The sequence below is a fragment of the Halyomorpha halys genome, unplaced genomic scaffold (genome assembly GCF_000696795.3).
Source record: "Halyomorpha halys isolate HHAL.00 unplaced genomic scaffold, Hhal_1.1 Scaffold810.1, whole genome shotgun sequence".
Taxonomy (NCBI): domain Eukaryota; kingdom Metazoa; phylum Arthropoda; class Insecta; order Hemiptera; family Pentatomidae; genus Halyomorpha; species Halyomorpha halys.
Window position 1 is genome coordinate 126,923 of NW_027110315.1, and position 21,127 is coordinate 148,049.

At 29.8% G+C, this 21,127-nt stretch overlaps 2 protein-coding genes across 2 annotated transcripts in view; both read right to left on the reverse strand.

Moving 5' to 3' along the window:
- Positions 1 to 2,488: 2,488 nt before the first annotated feature.
- Positions 2,489 to 12,686, reverse strand: LOC106686353 (carbonic anhydrase 1). The gene is made up of 5 exons (XM_014429591.2): positions 12,021 to 12,686; positions 9,417 to 9,549; positions 6,587 to 6,698; positions 3,989 to 4,207; positions 2,489 to 2,716 (listed from the first exon to the last, which is right to left on the reverse strand). Exons 1-5 carry the CDS (start codon positions 12,595 to 12,597, stop codon positions 2,498 to 2,500), a joined length of 1,260 nt encoding a protein of 419 aa, XP_014285077.2. The 5' UTR covers positions 12,598 to 12,686; the 3' UTR covers positions 2,489 to 2,497.
- A 6,164-nt stretch (positions 12,687 to 18,850) lies between these two features.
- LOC106686351 (lipase member H) overlaps positions 18,851 to 21,127 on the reverse strand; it is a 91,980-nt gene continuing 89,703 nt past the window's right edge. Inside the window, exon 7 of the mRNA XM_067048463.1 lies at positions 18,851 to 19,280. Coding sequence (XP_066904564.1) covers positions 19,223 to 19,280 — 58 coding nt within the window. The 3' untranslated portion in view covers positions 18,851 to 19,222. The remainder of the gene's footprint in view (positions 19,281 to 21,127) is intronic.

The window sequence follows — 21,127 nt, forward strand, 5'->3', positions numbered from 1 at the left end:
TCTTCATAAAAAAAATTTTTTTTGTTAAAAATCCATCAAAAGTTGAAAATTTGCGTTTCCAGGTTAATAAAATATAAAAACTGAAGAAACAAATCTGCCTGGCCACCATTCACGTCTTTTTTATGAATCTGGCAGGATTTTTAAATATTTGGTACCGAAGTCACAGGTTACTGTGATCCTCGGAACTCCTCATTACCTCCTACTTTTTCTTTTGAAAATGGCTGTCGATTAGATATTTCCTGGTTCCATCCTTTGGTCGTTTACGAATATAGAAGAAAAATCTTCAGATATTTCTCCAAATACTACCAAACCAAAAATATACCAAATCCAAAATATGCCATAGAACCCCAAAATATACCAAATATATTTTGTTTTAATGTATATTTTGTTTGTTATTTACTGATATCATAAAACTTCATTACCTGTTGATCAACAGTTGATTAAATAAATAAATAAATTAAAAATGTTTATATAAACTTGGTTGGTTGTGGAACGCAAGGCTTCACATATTGTGATATACTATTGAGAATTTAAGTGACTGTTTTTTATTTACTTTATGGTAATATAAATATTGCAGAGAGATACGGCAATGAATATAAATTGAAAATTCCCCTTTCCAACGACGGATATTCAATCACCGTAGACTGGACAAGCAAAGAATCAATTTCCCCGCCATAATACCAAATTCCGTTTACAGGCTGCCTAATATCCATGTCCCTTTGCTCTGGACCCACTTCAGTCTACCTTTCAATAAGTCTTATTTACACGAGTAAATATTATATTTACTAATTTATCATTCCGAATAAAATTCTTATAATTACAAAAAAGGGAATCTTTTTCATCAATATTCGTGTATATTTGATTTAGATAATTTTAAATTGTAGCAAATTAAAATAGATAAAGTTTTCTTTAAAAAAAAATCAAATTAGTTTCGATTTTCGTTTTAGTTTTAGTTCGAATTTTCTTTTCTAGGAAGTTGTGTGTTAATATGATAAGGTGAAAAAATAAATCCAATTAGAACAGTATTCTATATTTTGTACGACTTTTCGGGATTTACCCCATACTCATATACTTGTATCCTACAATGGCAACAATTAATTTAATATTATCAACAATGTTTTTCTATATATTATATATATACAATTAAAATTAGCAGGATCATAGAAGAAATTCATGTAAGTTACATCGTAAAATATGCAAAACTTTATTTATTGATTATATTACAATCTGCTACAACGTTGTTGGGCAATAGGTAATAGTGATGACTGATCGCATTCGTACTACAATAAAATAAAATAAAAATAAAAATAAATAAATAGATGAAAAAGTACATAAAAAATAGTCTCCAGTCCATAAGAATAAAAAAAATTTGTAATTTATTTATTGACATTTACAGCTGTGCATAAAATACAAGTAAATTTGAAGTCCGATCAAAGTGGTATGATACATGTCGAGAAACCACCCTTGGTAGAACTCTAAAAACATTTTTAGAATAAAAGGTCTCGAGGTCATCTTCTTTTCAGAGGCCTCACAGGATTGCCAGGAATGAAAGAGGAAGCAAGGTTAGAAACTAATGGGTTTGAGTTATTAAGGAGTTTATAATGGAAAGAATGATATTTAGTTTGGCCTAGTTCGGTTACATATGGAATATATGTATGATTTTATTTGTGACAGAGTAATGAGCTTTGAAGATTTTGGATTATAAGCATTGGAAACGAGAGGAATTCGAAGGTTTAGTGGAGCCCCACAGCTCAACTCCATATGTCCACATAGGCCTTATTATTGTTATGTAGATCCGTCTTTTGTAATTAATTGGAAGTTTATAATGTTTGTCTATCAAGTGCAGTAATAGTCGGAATTGAAGTGCAGTTTCCTGTTTTTTTAGTCTTGTGTGAGGATTCCAAGTTGGTGAATAGTGAGTAAATAAATAAACATTAAATAAATTACTGCTGAACTCCGAAGGGACAGACGTGAGAGTTCGTGAAAGGTCCACTCCGAAAGATCAGAGAAGCAATACTTTTCGAAAAAACTGTTCTCACGTTGGTGGGCCCACGATGTTTCATGATTCATGCCAAATTAATCTTGTGATGATTCATGCCTAACATCACAGAGGCGACTGGACAACTGACCTTAGGCTGTAGATTGTTTTATTATTGTGGCAAAATAATCTTTATGCTATTATGATATTCCATCACATACACGTTACAACACAAGTATAAATAAATCCCCCTCTTTTAAAACAAAAATAAACTTCTATCAAAATATCAAAAAAATTAAATACTACGTCTATTAACAAAGTATACTTACAAAATATATGTTTCAAATTAATTATAAAATGTGGCGTTAGTCTCTTCTGTTGGATGACTTGATCACGTTGACTGGTCTGATTCTAAACAAAAAGGCAAATTTCTTGCTGGAGTTTAACACATTATTGCTTATTTTTTGCGACTACAAAATCTTCACTAAAGTAAGACACGTTAACAAAATATTTGTTTAATCATTTATTGTGACTATTAACATTAATTGTAACTGGCATCTCTTTTAGCTTCGTAATCGGTTTGAAAGCATGGCCGTAACAATCGCAAATTTCTTTACCACGACATTTTTGATGGTCAAAATAACGAGGTGTAAAGATCGATCTCTCCCCCAAAGGCCTGGGAGGCTTCACGTTAGGTTTTAAGTTTTGAAGCTTTCTTAAATCCCACATGTTCTGCATCTGAAAATGATTTTTGTTAAAATGTTCCTACTAGTAATAATAAAAAGTTACTTCTCAGTCAAGGTACTAACATAAACTAAACATAATAAAAATAATAAATTTGTCTTTTTATTACTCAAAATATGTGATATGTAGTTCTGAGCCCAAGATAATTCGGGGGTGCAAGACATACAGGACTTTTTTTGTTTTTATTACACCAGCAGAGGGTTCGTACTTTTAGGAATCCTCCAAACAAATTAGACATAATTTCTGTAACTGATTTAATATGCCCCTCACTATTTATATTTTTTATAACCGCTATTATCCGTCGTAGCCGGGACCGAGACATCTCCGGTTAAGTGGGAGAGTTGGTTAATTGGGGGTGGGGAGATAAAATGAAAAAAATAAATATTAATTATACTCGTGTTAACATTAAAAAACATAATACTATAGCCGATATGTCTATATAGATTTAGTATAATTTAAAAAATTTTAAGTACGCTATCTACTTTATGTGTAAAAACTAGTGCTCAGAACTAAATACATTTTTACTATTACAAAAGAGCGAAAATTTCCGTAAAAAAACAATAAGTTTCTCTTTGTTATCAATTTGTTTTGTTCAATAGCCGTGTATCCAATAATGCTAATAATGTACTATATACTTAAATTTTATTTGTGAGTAGTATGCATCTGAATATTATGGAATCCTGATTTATATTTATTATATCTATAGAGTTATATCCATATTTGATGTGTATTTTTGGACTGTTGATGTGAGATGACCATCCTTTTGTTTTCATATGTGTGGTCTCTGCAACTTCCTGTTAATGTCTGAATTGGTGAAACGTTCACAGGTGAGTTATTTTCCGGTGGTTAAGAGACTCCTGTATTTCTGTTTCGAATCTTGCAATTGTAACAATTATTTATACCACCTACTAAGCGGGGTTCCACTGTATGTTTAATATAACTAGTTCTATTGAAAATTATATCGCTTTGTTAACGAATAAATGAAACAGTGCTATCTAAGTTTCAAAAGCTGTGAAGATATAACGACAAGTACATAGCAACAATAACTCCAACGACTTAATTTCAAAGATCTTAACATGTGTAGTTGGCTCGAAGGAGTAAAGTCCTTAAGTTGGACATCGTATACGGAATGGGCCTTAGAGAGCCCGGCCTAACCTTTCCACATCACCTGATAAGATCTTTCTTGGCACTCAACGCTACCCTTGGGTGCCTGGTATGGATTCAAGCTTAGCAAGCAGACTTTAAATATCCTGGAGAAGTTATTACCTGGCATATATTGATGGGAAGTACTTTCTTGAACAGCATCCATTCGTACTCATGATGTTCGCCTTCAGTTGCACTTCCCGAATAATTGTAATAGTCCGAACCCGACAAGACATCTTTGAAATCGTAGAGCAGGTTGTTGGATGTCTCGAGGGTCTTTCCTTTCTCTTTGATGTACGTGACGACAGAAAAGAAGTCGTAGTCACAGGGTTGTGATGTCAGCTATTAACACAATACTTATATACTATCAATAAAACAGTCTACTACAATTATATCTAAAATATATAGTTATTAGTGTATTGGTTTAATAAATAAATATAAACTATTTTGAATTAATATTGTTATATTATAATTTAATTTTAATAATATATTGCTACAAATGGTTTAGATCGAATATACGATCTAAGCCTTCTGAGGCAAAATATGACTAAAGTTATTACGATTTATATTTTTTACAACAACCCTTTATAGGACAACACTTCACTCCTTTATTACAATACATATCAAAGACGATGTCCACCAATGAAACTAGGTTTTATTGCCTCACGCGCCCTATAAAATACAACATAGGAAACTTCCACAATCTTGACTCTATTATAATATTGGCTCTATATTTCCCCTCTGTCGCAAATGCGGCAGAGAGTCTGAAACACCAGCTCATGTGCTGGGAAAATGCCCCAACAACTCCCTCCTTATAACACGCCGGAACCACAGGGTCAAAGAAGAATTGATGAAGTTCCTTGAAAGAAAATACTTCACCTGCTTCGAGGTGTATTGACACCGACGGATCCATAAGATATGCCGATATTGTCGCGTTTACAAAAGTCGGAGACACGGCTCTTGTCTTGGATCCGATGGTAAGATTTGAAAGTAATGACCTCGAACAGGAAGGTGGTGTGGAAAGGGAAAAAAAGAAAATATATGAAAAATGCGTCCCTTTCCTTAAGGAAAAATTCCGCGAGATCTTCGGAGAGAGAGAGTTCACCGTGAGAGGCCTCAGGTTTGGATCTCGTGGAACAATACCAGATAGAACAAGGAGCGTCTTAGAAAGCCTTGGTGTTAGCATTGGGGATATTGCGATCTTTTTTATTATTTTATGCGATCTTCTTTATTATTATTTTGGACTCCCTGGGGATCATACACCATCAGCTGCATGGGAATTAGCTCGGAGATTATTCTTTGTTTTATTTATTTATTTTAATATGTTGACCTCTCTATTAGTGTGTTTTAACGTATTTATTCATTAAATTATTTTATTTTATTAGTACTATTGTTTTTTTTTTGTTTTGTTTTTTAAACTTATTTATCCATTCAAGTGTTTTCTGTAACCGGCTTCTTATTATATTTTCCTTTTAATCAATGTGTCAGTCTTATTCTCGTAAAATGTATCTATTTGTTTGTTTTTGTCTACTGCTGTGACTATGAATAATGGTCTGATCTCACATTGCCGTCTAATATTGAATTTGTTTAGCGGGTCACTGAAGAGGATCTAGGGGGATGAATTCCGGAGAGCGAATTTGTTGATCGGGTGAATTAAAAAATTGTGAAATGGTGAAATTGGAGGAGCAGAAATGAGAAAGAAAAATAGGAATGAATTGAAACATTTATATTTGTTGTACAAACCGAAATTGATTGTAAAAAGAAACTGTAGGGGAAAAAAAATTGTTTATTATATCTTTTATATCTCATTATACCATGTATGTGTATTTCATATATGTCCGATTACGGATTGATAAGTATGCTGTGTGAGATAGCAACCTGATGTATATAGGCAGCATAGATAAATAAAGTATTTCTCTCTCCCTCAAAACCTCCCTCCATCGGCACCATCCCTATTGATTTCCCCCTCAAACAAGTTCCTTCATATAGCAATTAATATCTCCTTATGTTAGAGATAAGAGACATAACAGAGAATACATGAGTAGTCAAGAAAACTCTAGAAGTTAATTTCTACATAGCTATCTGTTGATAGTAGTTGCATATATTATGTGATGGAGTTTGCATCTTCTCTATACATACAAATAACTTATGGTTACGAAAAGTTTTCGTAATTTTTATCTTATGTTCTAGTTCAATCCATGATAACCATTTCGAAATGTGTTTATACTCGCAATTGATTGATCTTTACTAGAGCTGTCATTTAATACTTAGGGGAACCTTTTAGCTTGGCCGTGTCAAAGTAATTCCACGCGGAAGTTATGAAAGTTGGCATAACGAAGTCACTCTCGCTTCGCAGAGTTCTAATACCGAATTGTATTCTTGAATTGTGTTAACGTCGAGACTAGAGTTGCTTCTTAGATTTGCTCACGTTAAAAGAGCTCATTTATAATACCCTAACATTTTTCTAAAGAATTGGTTCAGTTTTTTTAATTTTATTTACTTTTCGTTGCTTCTAAGTTTTTAAGTATATCTTACATCGTTGTTATTGTATATTATATACATAATCATACCATCCATTTATATAAAAAAAATTATAGATACTTTAGTTGGATAAAAGTGGTTAAGCTTGTAAATTGTATATTTTAGTCAGGTTGCATACAAAGAAATATATATATAAAATAACCATGTATTAAGATATATCTTCATAAAAATAAGTATTACCTTAAACATCAATCCTAATACTACTTTTTTAGCAGTCATGTTAAACGTCTTATCCGTAATATCAATGTTCGATGAACAGGGACGAAACACAATATGCAATTCGAGTGTATATCTAAAAAAAAAAATTAAGTAATTATTTTGACATTTGATAAAAAAAAAAAAAAATATGAATTAAAAATTGCTTTTGTAAATATAAACAGTAAATGATTTTCTTGAATAATTGTACTGCTTTCAAGTGAATAACAATAATCACTAACTAATAAATAAATAACTACGTTTGGCGTCAGTTACATTGTCAATTTTATCCTCTACATTACGTAATTATGTTACAATAGTATCTCTCCCTACCTCAAAATTTAAATTCCAATAGCACTGCTATATACTGTTTATAAAATTAGCACTAAAATATTTAAAGTATGGAGAGACCATCTTTATCTCCATTTTCATATGTTGCAATGAAGGCATGGAAACGTAGTTATTTATAAATGATAAAAATAAAAAAGAAAGGAATTTAAACAAGGAAAAAAAGTGTTTTACATATATCTAAATAAAACTTAATTTTAAGATTTTTAAGCAAACCTTTTGACTTTACTTGTCGAAATTTTGGAGGAAGGAGGGGTTTGACCCTACTATCCTTCTGAGCAAAAATGACTCTAAAGGGTGGAAAATTGGCCCCGCCCCTTAAAGGCAGCATTACGTTGATATGTATTTTCCGCACTAAAGTAATTATCTGTAAAACAGGTCATTTAATCCTAAATATGAAAAGAACAGAAGATGTAATAAATGTTATTTCCAATCATTAAGTACATCTATAATAAAAATCTATTAAGCCGTTCTCAATAAATTCGTGGATTTTTCTTTGTTCAATTCAGACTCTTTTTAATATATTAATGATCCTAAAATATATGTACTCTATTAAAAAGTAAGAAGTGGATATAAAATTTAATTAACTCGGTAAATTTTTCAATTAAGTCTTTCGAGAAACAGTTAATAAAAAATTAATTTATTTTAAGGGGACTATTAGAATATAAAGTTTGATAGAAATAAATTATTATTTCTGATATAACAGAGAGAGTTATTTATTTTTAAAAAAAGTTATTCTTTTTTTCCTACGCTTTTACTCATTATCCTTCTCCCAAGCATTATTTAAAAATTTGTTTCCTCATTCGGAAAAGATTCGTTCATATTATTTGTCTGTGAAATTTTAATCTCTTTTATCGTATTTTGATTTCCATATTCTCAAATTTATTTATTAATATAATAATTATTTTTAAATTTTCAAATCCACTGAGTGCTATATTGTACTAAAGTTGCTGAAATGTTATAAATAAACACTACCATTTTTTTTTTTTTTTGTTTTTGTTCCTTGGAGAAAAAAAAATATGAGCAAAGAGGGAACTATGTACAGAAAATATAAGCAGGTTTGGGAACCAGTATCTTTATTAACCACTGATATCCATGTTCCTAAACATAAATAAAAAAAACTAAGTTTACCAAAAAATAACAGATTATATTTGAATATATTATTTTTCCATTTTAAAAATTTGTTAAACTGTTTAATGATAAATTATTGATAAGTGTACTGTTTACTGTAATGACATAATTTTTTTGGTTAGCACTGCTGCTAAATAATGCATTTTTTTCCCCCTTTCTAGCAAAACAAATTTTAATCAATAAAAATTCTATTCTAGAAAAAGTTAAAACATCGTAACAATTATTTTATTATAAATAAAATAATATCATAACATATGATAAATATCATATGTAGACTTAATATATCAGTGACGACCAACTCGGATATATTAAAATGAGATCAATATTATATCATCCATCATACAAGTATAACCTTTTGTATGATATAATTATTGTAAAATTATAATAATTGTGCATATTCACTCCTTTCTTATATATCATTTCTTTTTTAGAAGTTTATTTATCTATCAACAGATTAATAAATTTTCTTATCTAGAAAACTTTTTTTTTTTTAAATATTTATTTATTGCTATTTACAACTGTACATTATAATACATTTAGTAAATCTGATCTAAGTTAAATTGGAGTGTTACAGGCGTGTAGCGAAACTACCCATTGGTAGCACTCTACTGACATTTTTATGACAATAAAGAGTTTATAATGGAAGGAGTGATGTCTGGTTCGGGCTACATCGGTTACAGAGGGAACATCAAGGTCTTTATGTATGATTTTATTTGTGACAAAGTAAGGAGCATTGAGGATTTTACTAAGGATTTTGGATTGTAAGGATTGAATACGATAGGAATTCGAAGGTTTAGTGGAGCCTCAAAGCTCAACTCCATATGTCCAGATTGGTCTTATTACAGTCATGTAGATCAGTCTTTTGTAATGTGTTGGAAGTTTAGACCGTTTGTCTAGTAAGTGCTGTAATAGTCGGAATCTGCGTGCAGTTTCCTGTCTTTTCAGTCTGGTGTAAGGATTCCAGGTTAATTGTTTGTCCAAATGTAGTCCAAGGTAGCGGATCTGTTCGACAGGGGTAAGAGTAACATCATTAAATGAAACTGTAGGGCAGTCAGTAGGTTTACGACGAAGGGTAAAGTGATTTGATGGGATTTGTTGGAATTTAGAAAACTCTAAAGTCCATTTCTAGAGGTTTATTTTTTAGGATTTAAACTTCCACTTTTAGATACAAACAGTAATCTCAGAGAAGACCGTTATTATTTATTATTAATATTCATTATTCTGAACTTTGAATTCGTACATTGTTTGTTGTTATATATTATAGAGATATATTATATAATTAACATAAGATAACGATATGGTTAATGGAATAATTAATTCGTATCTTTCAACATACTTTTGGCCATTTATTGAGTGCTCGGTTCCATCGTCACAAGTATTTCCATAGTGTACATGAAAGTTGTCTAACAAATATTTTCCAAAAAGTGGTCCATCGTATATTAATACTTCTCCTACCAAACGTCCTATTACTAAAAAAATATAATATAATTTTTTTTTTTTAGAAATATTTTTATAAAAGAACTTAGCTAAATGACTGAGTTTAGTTTCCAAAATGATAAAGTTGTATCTTATAAAGATAGTCATTTCGGTCATATATTTCTTTGAATATGCACAGCTCTTTATTGTTTAGGACGAAAACCATTGAGCATTCGGGAAATCACTAGTTAATTTAATGTAATTATATTCTATATTAAAAAGTGGGATGGGAGCGCGGTGGCAGCGTGGTAAGGCACGGTGCTACTAGATCCATGACCTGGCTTCGAATCTGAGTGGGGAGAACATTTTTTCTGTCCACCCAGCCTCATTAATTGGGTAAAAATCTGGTTGTGGAGTGTTATTCTGACCAAAGCGCACCTCCTTGCACAACCGTTGGTCCAGTAACAGTATTTCCTTACAAACTACTGAATCACTAACCCTTCATAGATTGTAGTGATACAGATTTTATTTCTTTAATTAAAAATGGGGATAACGTAACCATCAGTTCTATTCAACAGAATATCATGGTACAACGTTTCTATGATTCTTTTTTCGGTTCTGTTGTTTCTTTCTTATTAATTTAGTACACAAATATAACTTAATTTAGTACTTTTTTAGTAATTCAGTACACATATAATTTTTCAAAATAACTGATTATTTAATACGGAATCATTCACAAGGGAATGACTATAACGTAAGGAGATAATAGTATAGGTACCTACCAACACAAAATTGCAATTCTTAATTTCTTGTATTGTAATTAATTTAATTTTTACAATTAGCCTAATTGTTGCTTTCTAGGAGTATTATTATCTCATTTCTTACAATTCATCCGTACGTTGATAAGGTTTACTGAAGAGAATTATGGGTACTTAATAGTTATACCGTCGATCATATGTTCTTTTGTCAGTTATAACCTGACACCATAAAATAAGGCCTTGAAGGTAGGATTATAGAGGGCTAGCTGCCAGGAAAAGTGAAGCCAAAAAGGCTTAATGAATAACTCCGGAGGGATGGCAGAGGAGCAGGAGTCAATCACCGGCCACCTTGTGTTTCAGTTTAATTATTATAGCGGACAACAATACAATAATGGTAACCAATAGCGGACAACAATACAATAATGGTAACCAATAGCGGAAAACAATACAATAATGATAACCTCAACGTAAACTTTAATTCCAATAGCGTGGTCAACTTCCTTCTTTTTGGCTTCACTTTCTCTTTGAAATAGAGTGGAATATGCCACCCCATGACTGAGACGTATTTAGGACCCAACTACAACTGAGGGGGATCTGTTTGATGTTTTTTTTTTATTTTCTGAGCGAGCGTGTAATAAAGTGTTATAAAAAACTGTAATCTACTTAAAGCAGTAATAATTATAAAACCTCAACAACAGAGCGTAAGTACCGAATGATAATCTCTAACCAAGGAGCCGGTGTTATATATTTTCAACAAGAATAAAAATATAATACGACAACTAATATATAAAACACCTGTTGAAAAAAAACAACAGAAATATCTGATGTAAAAACGAAAGGAAAAAGTCCTAAAAACCAACAATGATTAATTAGGATAAACCAAATTTTTATTCTTTTTGCAGTGCTCTAATAAATCTTTTAATAGTGAGCATATTCGACGGAAATATATTGTGCTATTAATGCATGGAGTATACTTTTTAGCGTTCAGAAGAAAAATTAAGTTCTTTCGAGATAAACCATTTGTTCAACGTAATAAATTCGTCCGGTCTCTCCGACATCGTTAAATTAAGTAAGTTCTATTCATTGTTTATTATTGGAAATCATATACATGCTATTGTCTATTCTTGTAGAATTTGGTTTCGTGAAGCTCTTCAAAATGATTTATAGGTTTACCTTTTGCAAGTCGGCTCCTACAAAGTACTACCCTCTATGATACTTGAAGGTAGTATAAAATAGAGGCAATAAAATTGAAGCCAAAAAGGCAGGCCTTATGAAGGACCAGTGGCGTTTCAGATTAGTAGGTGAGGAATACGAGCCAATCATTAGCTGCCTTCTGTTTCACCTTAGATTATAATAGCGGACGTTCCTATAAGCTCGACTAAACCTTCTCTTCGTTGGTGTGGCCTTTTCGGCTTCACTTTTACTTTGAAGGAGAGTAGGTATTATGCCGCCCCCCTGATGTAATTGCGAATGCTAAATAACCTGAACAAAAATTTAGTGCCAAATTCGTCTCCAGTCTGGCCGAATCAGTCGGCAAATATTTACTTCTAATATTTCTCTCCAGATTTGATTATCATTGCCAAAAGCACATTGGCCTCAGTACCCGACCAATTCTGATTTTTTAACATATTGGGTAAGGCTGGACACAAATGTGACAGATTTATCGATATTTACAGCATCCGAAATACTATAGTGATTCTATGTCCCTTCTTGGATGTGCGTTAAGAGCATTAAAGTCCTTAAGGAGCATTAATAGTATTACTCACCGTGGTAGCCAGAGTTGGTTATGATACTCCTTCTCTCAGGGTCAAACAATCCCTGGAAGCTGAGCCGCAGATAATTGCACTTCTTTATTATCTTCGTGTCTATGTTTATCGGAGAATCGTCTACTTTACCTTTTCGTTTCTCTATCATGGTACTCCTTCTTTCAAAATAGATGCTCTCTACTAGCGACCCGTGTTGCTCTTCTTGACTCTGTTGACGCTGTTGGTCTTCAATCGACACCTTTTTGAGCGGTAATGTCTTACGTACCGTTGGTATTGGAACTGGTGCCCTAGACATTGGTATATTAGTGGCGGGTACCACGTGGCCGCACGTGAAAACGGGACGTTTTCTGCGCTTCTTGTCGTAATATTCCATTAATTTCTTGTACATTTCCTGAAGATTTTTCATGGGTTTTAGTTTCTTGCGGACTCTGTTCATCATTTGCTCAGCCAGTTTTATTTCTAATTCGGTCTTAGGCTGCTTTATTTTCTTTTTGCCTTTACCAGCCTTTTTGCCTTTCCCTCTTTTTTCTCTGGCTTTCTTTTTCTTACCTCCTAACTTTTTCTTCCCCTTTGCCATTTTCACGAAGTATAATTTTATTGAAATTATTTAAAATAAAATTTCATTTTATTTCATTATTTGATCAGTTATACTGTCAGCTGTTTGTATTTTCATATTATTCTTGTATGATTTAAACGAAATATCGTTAACTATTAAAATCTCAATAATTGATCATTTCTTGACAATATTTTGTTTTATACAACGTGAGTACAAATTTAATAAAAACTAAACTAATTAACAAATTATATTATCAAGCTGCTGCGCCAGATCATTACCATTAGAATAAGTATTAAGGTTATTTTGAGTGATAAAAAATGTTTACCTATTGCTAAAAACTCGTGGATTATTAATAAAAATAAAGTTATGATCCTAGAGAATTTAATGTAGACATGGTTGTTACATTCAATGATCAAACATTCCCATGTAAAATAAGGTATAGTGGGTGTTAGGATTAACTAAGAGCTATAAAACTACAACTTGGAAAATCTAAAATTTTCCAAAACTTTTGACTAGATATTACTACTAACCAAAGGTCTAGGGAATATTCTCTGAAATTTTAGCTTCATCTAAGCATTTTTTGGAAAACTGACCTCACTGAATATTGTTTATAAGAAATCTTGAGCTTAAGAGGGCTTGAACATGTTAAAGTAATGGAAGAAGGTAGAAACCCATAAAAACTAATATATGATAAATAGGTGACAAAAGAAGAAGATCTCGGTTGTGATTCATCGTTGATGTAGAGTATGATCTGCAGAAAAGGGGAATTGGATAATGGAGAAATCAACTTGCTGCTAGGAAGGATTGGAGAGGCATTGTAAAGGGTCAAAATCCCACACATCATAGAGCTTCACATAATTGTGTCAAAAATGAATCATCAATTTAGTTCTAGAACAAGTATATATAAAAAAAAAAATCTTCACTAAATCATAACCTATATCCCTGGATTTTTCATCCAATCTTATATTATATTTACTGTGCATTGATTTTGGAGTAAAATGTGTAGTATGTAGACTTTATCAAATACCTTATATTTTTTTAAATACCTTAGTGTTTTTTTTCGATATGAAGAACTGGAATAAAACATATTTATTTCTTTTACTAAGATTGGATGAAAAGTGAGGATGTACAAGTAACAATTTTGTAAATAAGGGTTTTCCTATTTATTTGCACTTGAATTAAATTTATGGTTAAATTGTGTAGTCACAGAAAAAAAAATAATCATTCACTAAGTTAACAACTTGGTTCCTCACTCACTATAAAAAAAAAAATTGAATGTATTTTATTCCAGTTCTTCATATCACAAAAAAAAAAATTCTTAAATATAAAAATATAAGATCCAAACATGTACCAAAGGATCCATCAAACAGATGAGGGAAGAAACTGAGAGACTGAAAATAACAGACCTAGACTGTTTTGATAGGGACTACTATGGGAGAAGACTAAAAGAAATTGAGGCCCTTGTGAGGGAGACAGGTGCAAGAAAGGGTGTCTCCTGGATCAAAGAAAGAAGGAAGGAACAATCGGAAAGAATAAGGAAGAGATGGGATGGAAGAAAGAAGGAGAGAAGGGGTTTGAAAGAAAGTGAAAATAATGATATTCACGTAGTCTTTAAGGCCGTTCTGTGAAAAAAAAATGTATAACATCCATATGTGCTGAAATACATAATATAATATAATTGAGCAGTAAATTTAATAAATACTTTGATTTTATCGCTTTAAGGAAAATAACATTTTTTTTTTTAAATCTAGAGAGCGCTTGTCATAAATCAACACAGTACACTCCGTGCCAACAATATTTATAGGACTAATTTTTATGATTAATGCAGATCACTTGAATTATGAAATTATAGATTATCTCTTGTTTATTATTGATAACATAATTTTGTGAATACTAAAGCATAAATTCAGTTCAAACATAGGTAGATAGTAAAACAAGCTCGTATTCACAAAATTGTCATGGGTACATATTGGTCTCTCACCCATTCAATATAAATTGATATCATTCACTTTTTTTATCAAGTATCAATATTAAATTATCCATTGAAAGCAAAAGTGTTGGGTCTTTCGAATCTCCTCATTTTTTTCATAATAAATTATTAATTATTTACTGAGCATATTAACTAGAAATATTTGAGTTGAGACTAACTAGTTTTACCATAGAAAATAAACTTTATTTACCAAAATATTTAGATTACTTCCTCTGAAGTGTTAAAATATCTCAAAACTTCAGTTTTAACTTGCACCACTTTTGTATTCAATAGTTGAAATATGAGGCATGAAACTTTTTAATGATAAAAACAAAAAAAAAAATACATATGTTTCAATATATATTTATTTTGGCATGTTTCTATAATTACAAAATATTTATTGAACATATATAAAATATAATTATCCTAACCTATTTGCTATCTTTGGGTCAGTAAAAAAATATTTATAAAATATTACAACTGAATATACATACAGATTTCATAAAATTAATATGTACAAAGTTTAAAAATTCATAATTTAACTATATTATTTTTGTAAAATACAGATACTTCTATATCGATTAGAAATTTGAAAAGAGTTGTTAACACTTCAATAACAGATTTAATTTGGAAACAACGAGATGGCACTGTTTAAAAAACATATATATTTTTAAATTTTAAATCCTTTCAAATTTCAATTTTTTAAAGTCAGAAGATACAAAAACTCAGTTAAATTTAAAGAAAAGGTTTAAACAATAAAACAATCCTGGCAAACTTTTCACAAAATGATTTCTATTTTCGGGAGGAAATGCAGTATCTAGGCTTAGGAAAAAAAAGAACTGGTTTCTGGATTACAATTACCACTTCCCACCTTGGAGTTTCTCTTGTGGACTAAAATCAGGTCACTTATATCTATTTGCATACATATATTGCAGCTTCGATTCAGAAGCAACACCTGTTGAAATTTATTTCTTGGCCCACTTGTGTACAAAATAGTATTCCAATAGTACAAAGTAGTATTGCCACCTCGTATCCCTGGGATCAACCCAGCCTCATACCCCCCCCTTAATTGGGGGAAAACTGGTGGTTGAGTAGGATCTTTAAAAAATCACCTCCTTGTTTAACCGTTGTTCTAAAAACAGTGCTATGTTACAAAGTACTGAACCCACAACTCTTCATGGTTTATAAGTTAATAAAAAACAAGGGATGCATTTACATAAAAAATTTATTGTTATTTTAATCATTTTTGTTTTATTAACTTATTATTATTATAATTATATCACAAACACCGATATTTCATTTGACAAATAATGCAATTATGAAAGTTAGAATATTTTTATTGATAGTCAAATATAACTCACTAATAAACTTGAATAAATTAATAATGATAATTTGCACTAGTATCCACTTTATAAATGCCTACATTAATATTTCTTTTTTGATTCATTAGGCAGAGAGCTCCAATTTAATTATATCACATAATTTCTGTATCTAAAATATTTATTTATCCTAAAGCAGATCTGTTATTTAAATATTAATTAATTCATCATTAGTAAAAATTTTAAAAACATAATTCATTACATAAAGAAATAGAAAAAAATTCTATAATTAGAAATAAATATTTATTAAGTTTCAAAGGTTTTCATATTAAAGATGGATTTCTTTTCTCCAAAATTAATGGCTGATAAGTTAATTAATTATTAAAACAAAATATTATATTAATTACTGGCAAAACTATTTTTCCAAAGAAACCCAAACATTTATATCTAAAAATGGTGGTTCACTAAAACTGTTTATATTTTTTTTTAATATTAAGAATTAGAACAGATAACGAGTAACATTCATTATAGTAGCTTCTATATGTTGATGTCTCTACCATAAGCAGAGAATGAATAAGGGTATGTTCATAAAAAAAACAATTAAAGCAACAGTGGAAGATGTTTGACTTAGAGACAGAAAGGGATTTTTCTACTTTGTACAAAAAAGGTCTGACCAAGGAGAAGGTCAGAGCTACATCTACAGGCTATAACTTACGGAGATGGTTTTTTGAAAAGTCTACCCTTAACAACTAAAGAGGATGTGAACAAGATAAAGATATAATTAATGTGCATAATAAAAGATTATTTTGTCTAACATCAACTTGCTAAAAACCAAATTAATTAATTTTAATTTAAAAAAAAGAGTTCATAAATGTTTAGGAAACTGATTATCGAAATTACATTGCTTCCTGGAGGTAGTGTAACAAATTCTTCTGTCTGATTTATTGTTCAATATTGAACAATCAATTGTTTTGACCTGGGACCTTTGAATTTATGGTAGTTTAGATAAGGTCCACAAATTTTCTGTCAAGATGTAATTTAGGAGGCGAAGCTAAGATTTGGATTAAACTCAAAGCTGAACAGCTCATATGCTGAAAATCACTCTACCTGATCTTTTGAAACAAATTACAACACCTAATTGATTTTTGTCGGGGACCATTCTCTAAGTAAATTCATTTGCTTAATTTTTATTATTTCAATTTATTAAATAAATGAATGTACTAGGAATTTCAGAACTAGCCTAAGTGACAATATCTTTTTATTTATTTATTTGACACCTTCTTCTTCAAATCATCCGAATTTTATAATTTTTTTATTGTTCATGTCTCATTAAGAAATATATACATATACAATTTTTAACTAATTATAAATCTCTGCTATATATATTGTTTTGTTTTTTTACATCTAAAATGATAATCAATCAAACATGAGGTAATTATGTTTTTTTTTTAATTCTAATTACTAAGCTTAAAAATAGGAGTGAGCTAGTGAAAGTGGGAGCAAATTTTTACTATTAATACAACAGTTTTAAATAAATTTAAAAAATATTTTTTTTGTTTGGTTATTTTTTATTCCATAGTTAACAACTTATTTTAAACAGAGTAATCTGAAATAAACAATTTTTCATTTTATATATTGAAGAAGTACAGTTCATTAGCTTTGACTATAAATGGAATCTCAAAGAAAATAAATTTTTAAGATGTAAATTTTAATTATCAATTAAATTTCATATTCCTCTTCTATACTATAAGGATTCTGCTTCCTTAGAGTTATCAAATTATTTAATTTCATAACATTATCACTGATTAAAAATGCAATAAAATGAATGATAATGCAATTTTTAAATGAGCCATCCTTGTATCATGCTACCCTATAATAAAAGGTGGAGGGATTTGATAGCCTGGAGGGTAATTAGAGAAATTAACATGAAGCTATTTAACAAGTGAAATTATATGATGTTACATATTGATGGCACCTTTCATACATAGATTTTTATTATTGTATATATGTACACTAAACCTCTGGTTATTATTTATTTTAAGTACTAAGTTATTATAGATATTTTACACATTATTTCTTAATTGATTTTTATCCACAATAATGTATAGGTGTTTAACCAGAGATCAATTCAACAAAATTGCAAACTATTTTTTTTTATTTATTGCTGCTTGTATCTTTAAACACTAACATAAATTACACTAGATATCGTAAATAACAACCTCATATTTGGTTATTATAGCTGATCATCGTGATAACCAACCACTGTACACCTCATGTAAATGTCAAATAGGAGTGTTTTAAAATAAATTATTGCTACCAAACTCTGATAAATAGATTTATTTGGATGATTATTACTTTAATTGAAAATCAGTCATTATAACCATGGTTGCTATATTTGTTAATAAAAATAAATTTGTAAAGTTTTAAAAATCATGGGTCCAGGAATATTTGTCGCTACAACCAATACCTCATTATATCCGAGGTTGTTATAAATGATATCCAGTACATTCTAAATCTGTATTAAATATAAAACATTTTTCTTCTATCATAAGGTGTGGTTCCACCAAATGTTACTGGATAGCTGTTATTAGATGAACAACCTATTATTATTTTCATTCTGACTAATAAATTATATAGCAATTTTATTTTAAATTGATAAATTAAAAATAATTCAATAAATAAAAGACATTACATTAATTAATTAGAATAAATCATAATATTATGAAATCATTTTAATCAGTGTCTATTTAATTTTGGTCCATAAATACCAAATAATATTTATTTGATTTAATTTTTGGTTAATATCAATGTATGCCCACATATTTTTTTATTAAATATTTTAATTAGTTGTGCTATTTTTATCAAATAGCAGGAATATAAATTTTAAACAATAAAGCTCTTCATCACTTTCACTAGAACACACTTTGTTAATACTTAATAGTTTATATTCTTATAAAATAATTATGATGAATAAAATATAATAAATAATGTAATTCTATAAAAAAATCTATTCAAATTTAATGATCTAAGTTATTTCAAATTTTAAGAATTATTTTATCATTTATCAAAAGCACAATGATAAAATTATGTACAGATTCAATTTAATAAATATTTTTGGTTTTCACACAAAGACATAAATACTTTCAACTCCCCCCTCTCCCTTCACAATCTACTCTAATACTTTATTCACTCCCAACATTTTTCCAAGTTATCCATTTTCTTTTTCCCTGAATATTTTGTATTATTTCATATTACTAAGTTACTGAATGCAAAAGCATGCATTAAATCAGAAACTAATGTGAAATTTCTATTATAATTTTTTTAAACATTTAGTTCAAAAAATATTATAATCATAAACCTAGTCAAAGGGACAGGTGTGTATATGACTTATAGAGACACAGTAAGTTCCTCTCGCCCTGAAAAAAAGAAAAAAAAAAATTAAAATTAAAGAAAGAAAAATTTGTATTTAAAATATAATTATTTTGTTAAATAAAGATATGTTATAGTGGTTCTTCATATTTATTAAATTTTTTTTAACTTAATAGTAATAAAGAAACAGTGTAATTCTACACCTTAATTAGAATTATTTATCTTGCAACCAGTTTCTTTTACTCCTTTCAAACTAAAAGGTTTCATAAAAAATTAGGCCTACAAATTATACTTTAAAACGTTAGCCTTAAAAACGGATTTTTCGGAAAATTAATTGGATGTTTGCACTGGACTATCCTTTAGTTTCCCAAAATATTTCTACTCTTCTCATTTGTTTGACACATGAAAATGCAGTTTATGGGCATTTCTTATAGAGTGTGATCAGAATGATCTTTTCTTTAAATTTTATCTATTATTGGGTCAGAGCCCTCTAAAAAACTAACAACTTTTTCCAAGAAAAAGGTATAATTCAAACTCAAAAATTAGTTCAATTTCTAATTGGCATAATATGCTTGAGTGTAGCTCAAGTAGTCAGCCTCTTCAATAGTTTCAATAGTTCCAGTGTTCGAATTTCCTATAGTAAACTAGCATTTACTTTTACTTTTTACAAGCTTCTGGGGTGCGTCTGTACTGCACAACAGTGGAATAGAGGTGTCATTTTATTATTCACCTCCCTTTTATTCCAAGTGTCACTGCATAATACCGGAAAGTGTTTGTACTAGTAAAACATGAACTCCACTCAATATTTCAAGAACCAGCCTTCTCCATACCTACCTTTTTTGGACTACTGCTATCTGTAACTGAATATTATTACAAAAAATTGAAATATTCACTCCATTGGACCAATCGTAACCTTACAATACATAATTAATTTATAACAGTAGTTACAACAAAGACTTTGCGAGAGAAAAATGAATTACCATAAGCTCTCTGCTATGCATGAAAAGGAAGATAAACCTAAAGAGAAAAATCATTTACTGATTATCATAGGTTTTTGCTAGACCACAGGATATCTTGATATTCTCGACCAATAAGAAGTTAGCCATTATGTTTAATTTATTATGTAAAACAGCATGCAATAATTTGTAAAAAATTGCAACCTTATCAGCCCAATTGTAGGATACAATAATCTGAGTAAGCAATACAAAATTAAATGCTTTGTGAAAATTAAAAGCTTATAAAATTAAAGAAGCTTGTAAATTGTCATGTCAAAGCTTGAAGATGATATCAACACTGCCACATAAAACCATGGAACAACTGAAGATGCCGACTACACTTAAGCACTTTATACCAATTAGAACTTTAAATAATTTCTGAGCTTAGGGTATACCTTAGGGGTACCTTTTTCCTGTACAGGGTTAGGTTAGTTTTTAGAGCGTTTTGACCTAGTAATAGACATGGCTTAAAACAAGATCTTTCTGATCACAAGAAAAGAAATGCCCTTAAACAAAGTTTTTATGTGCCAAATATGACAAGAAGGAAAACAATTAGGAAAGCTAAAGGAAAGCCATAATGAATGAATTCCATCAAATAGAAGAAGTGAAATTTGTGACATAAAATAAAGTGAAAATGCAAAATGTGCAAGAAGTTTAATTGCTCAAAGCATCAAAATAAAATTATCCTTCCAATCAAAAAGCCCTGTTTTGTCCATCTTGACTATATTAAATGTTCTTTACTCAAATTAGTCTCTAATAGACATATTAATGCTTATTTTTCAAGTATTTTATGAAAATAACCATAAAAAGATATATTTTTATATATTTTTTTTATTATAAAATTAACTATTAATATATTTTTATTATTATAGTTTGGATCATTTTAAAAGCTTTCAAGT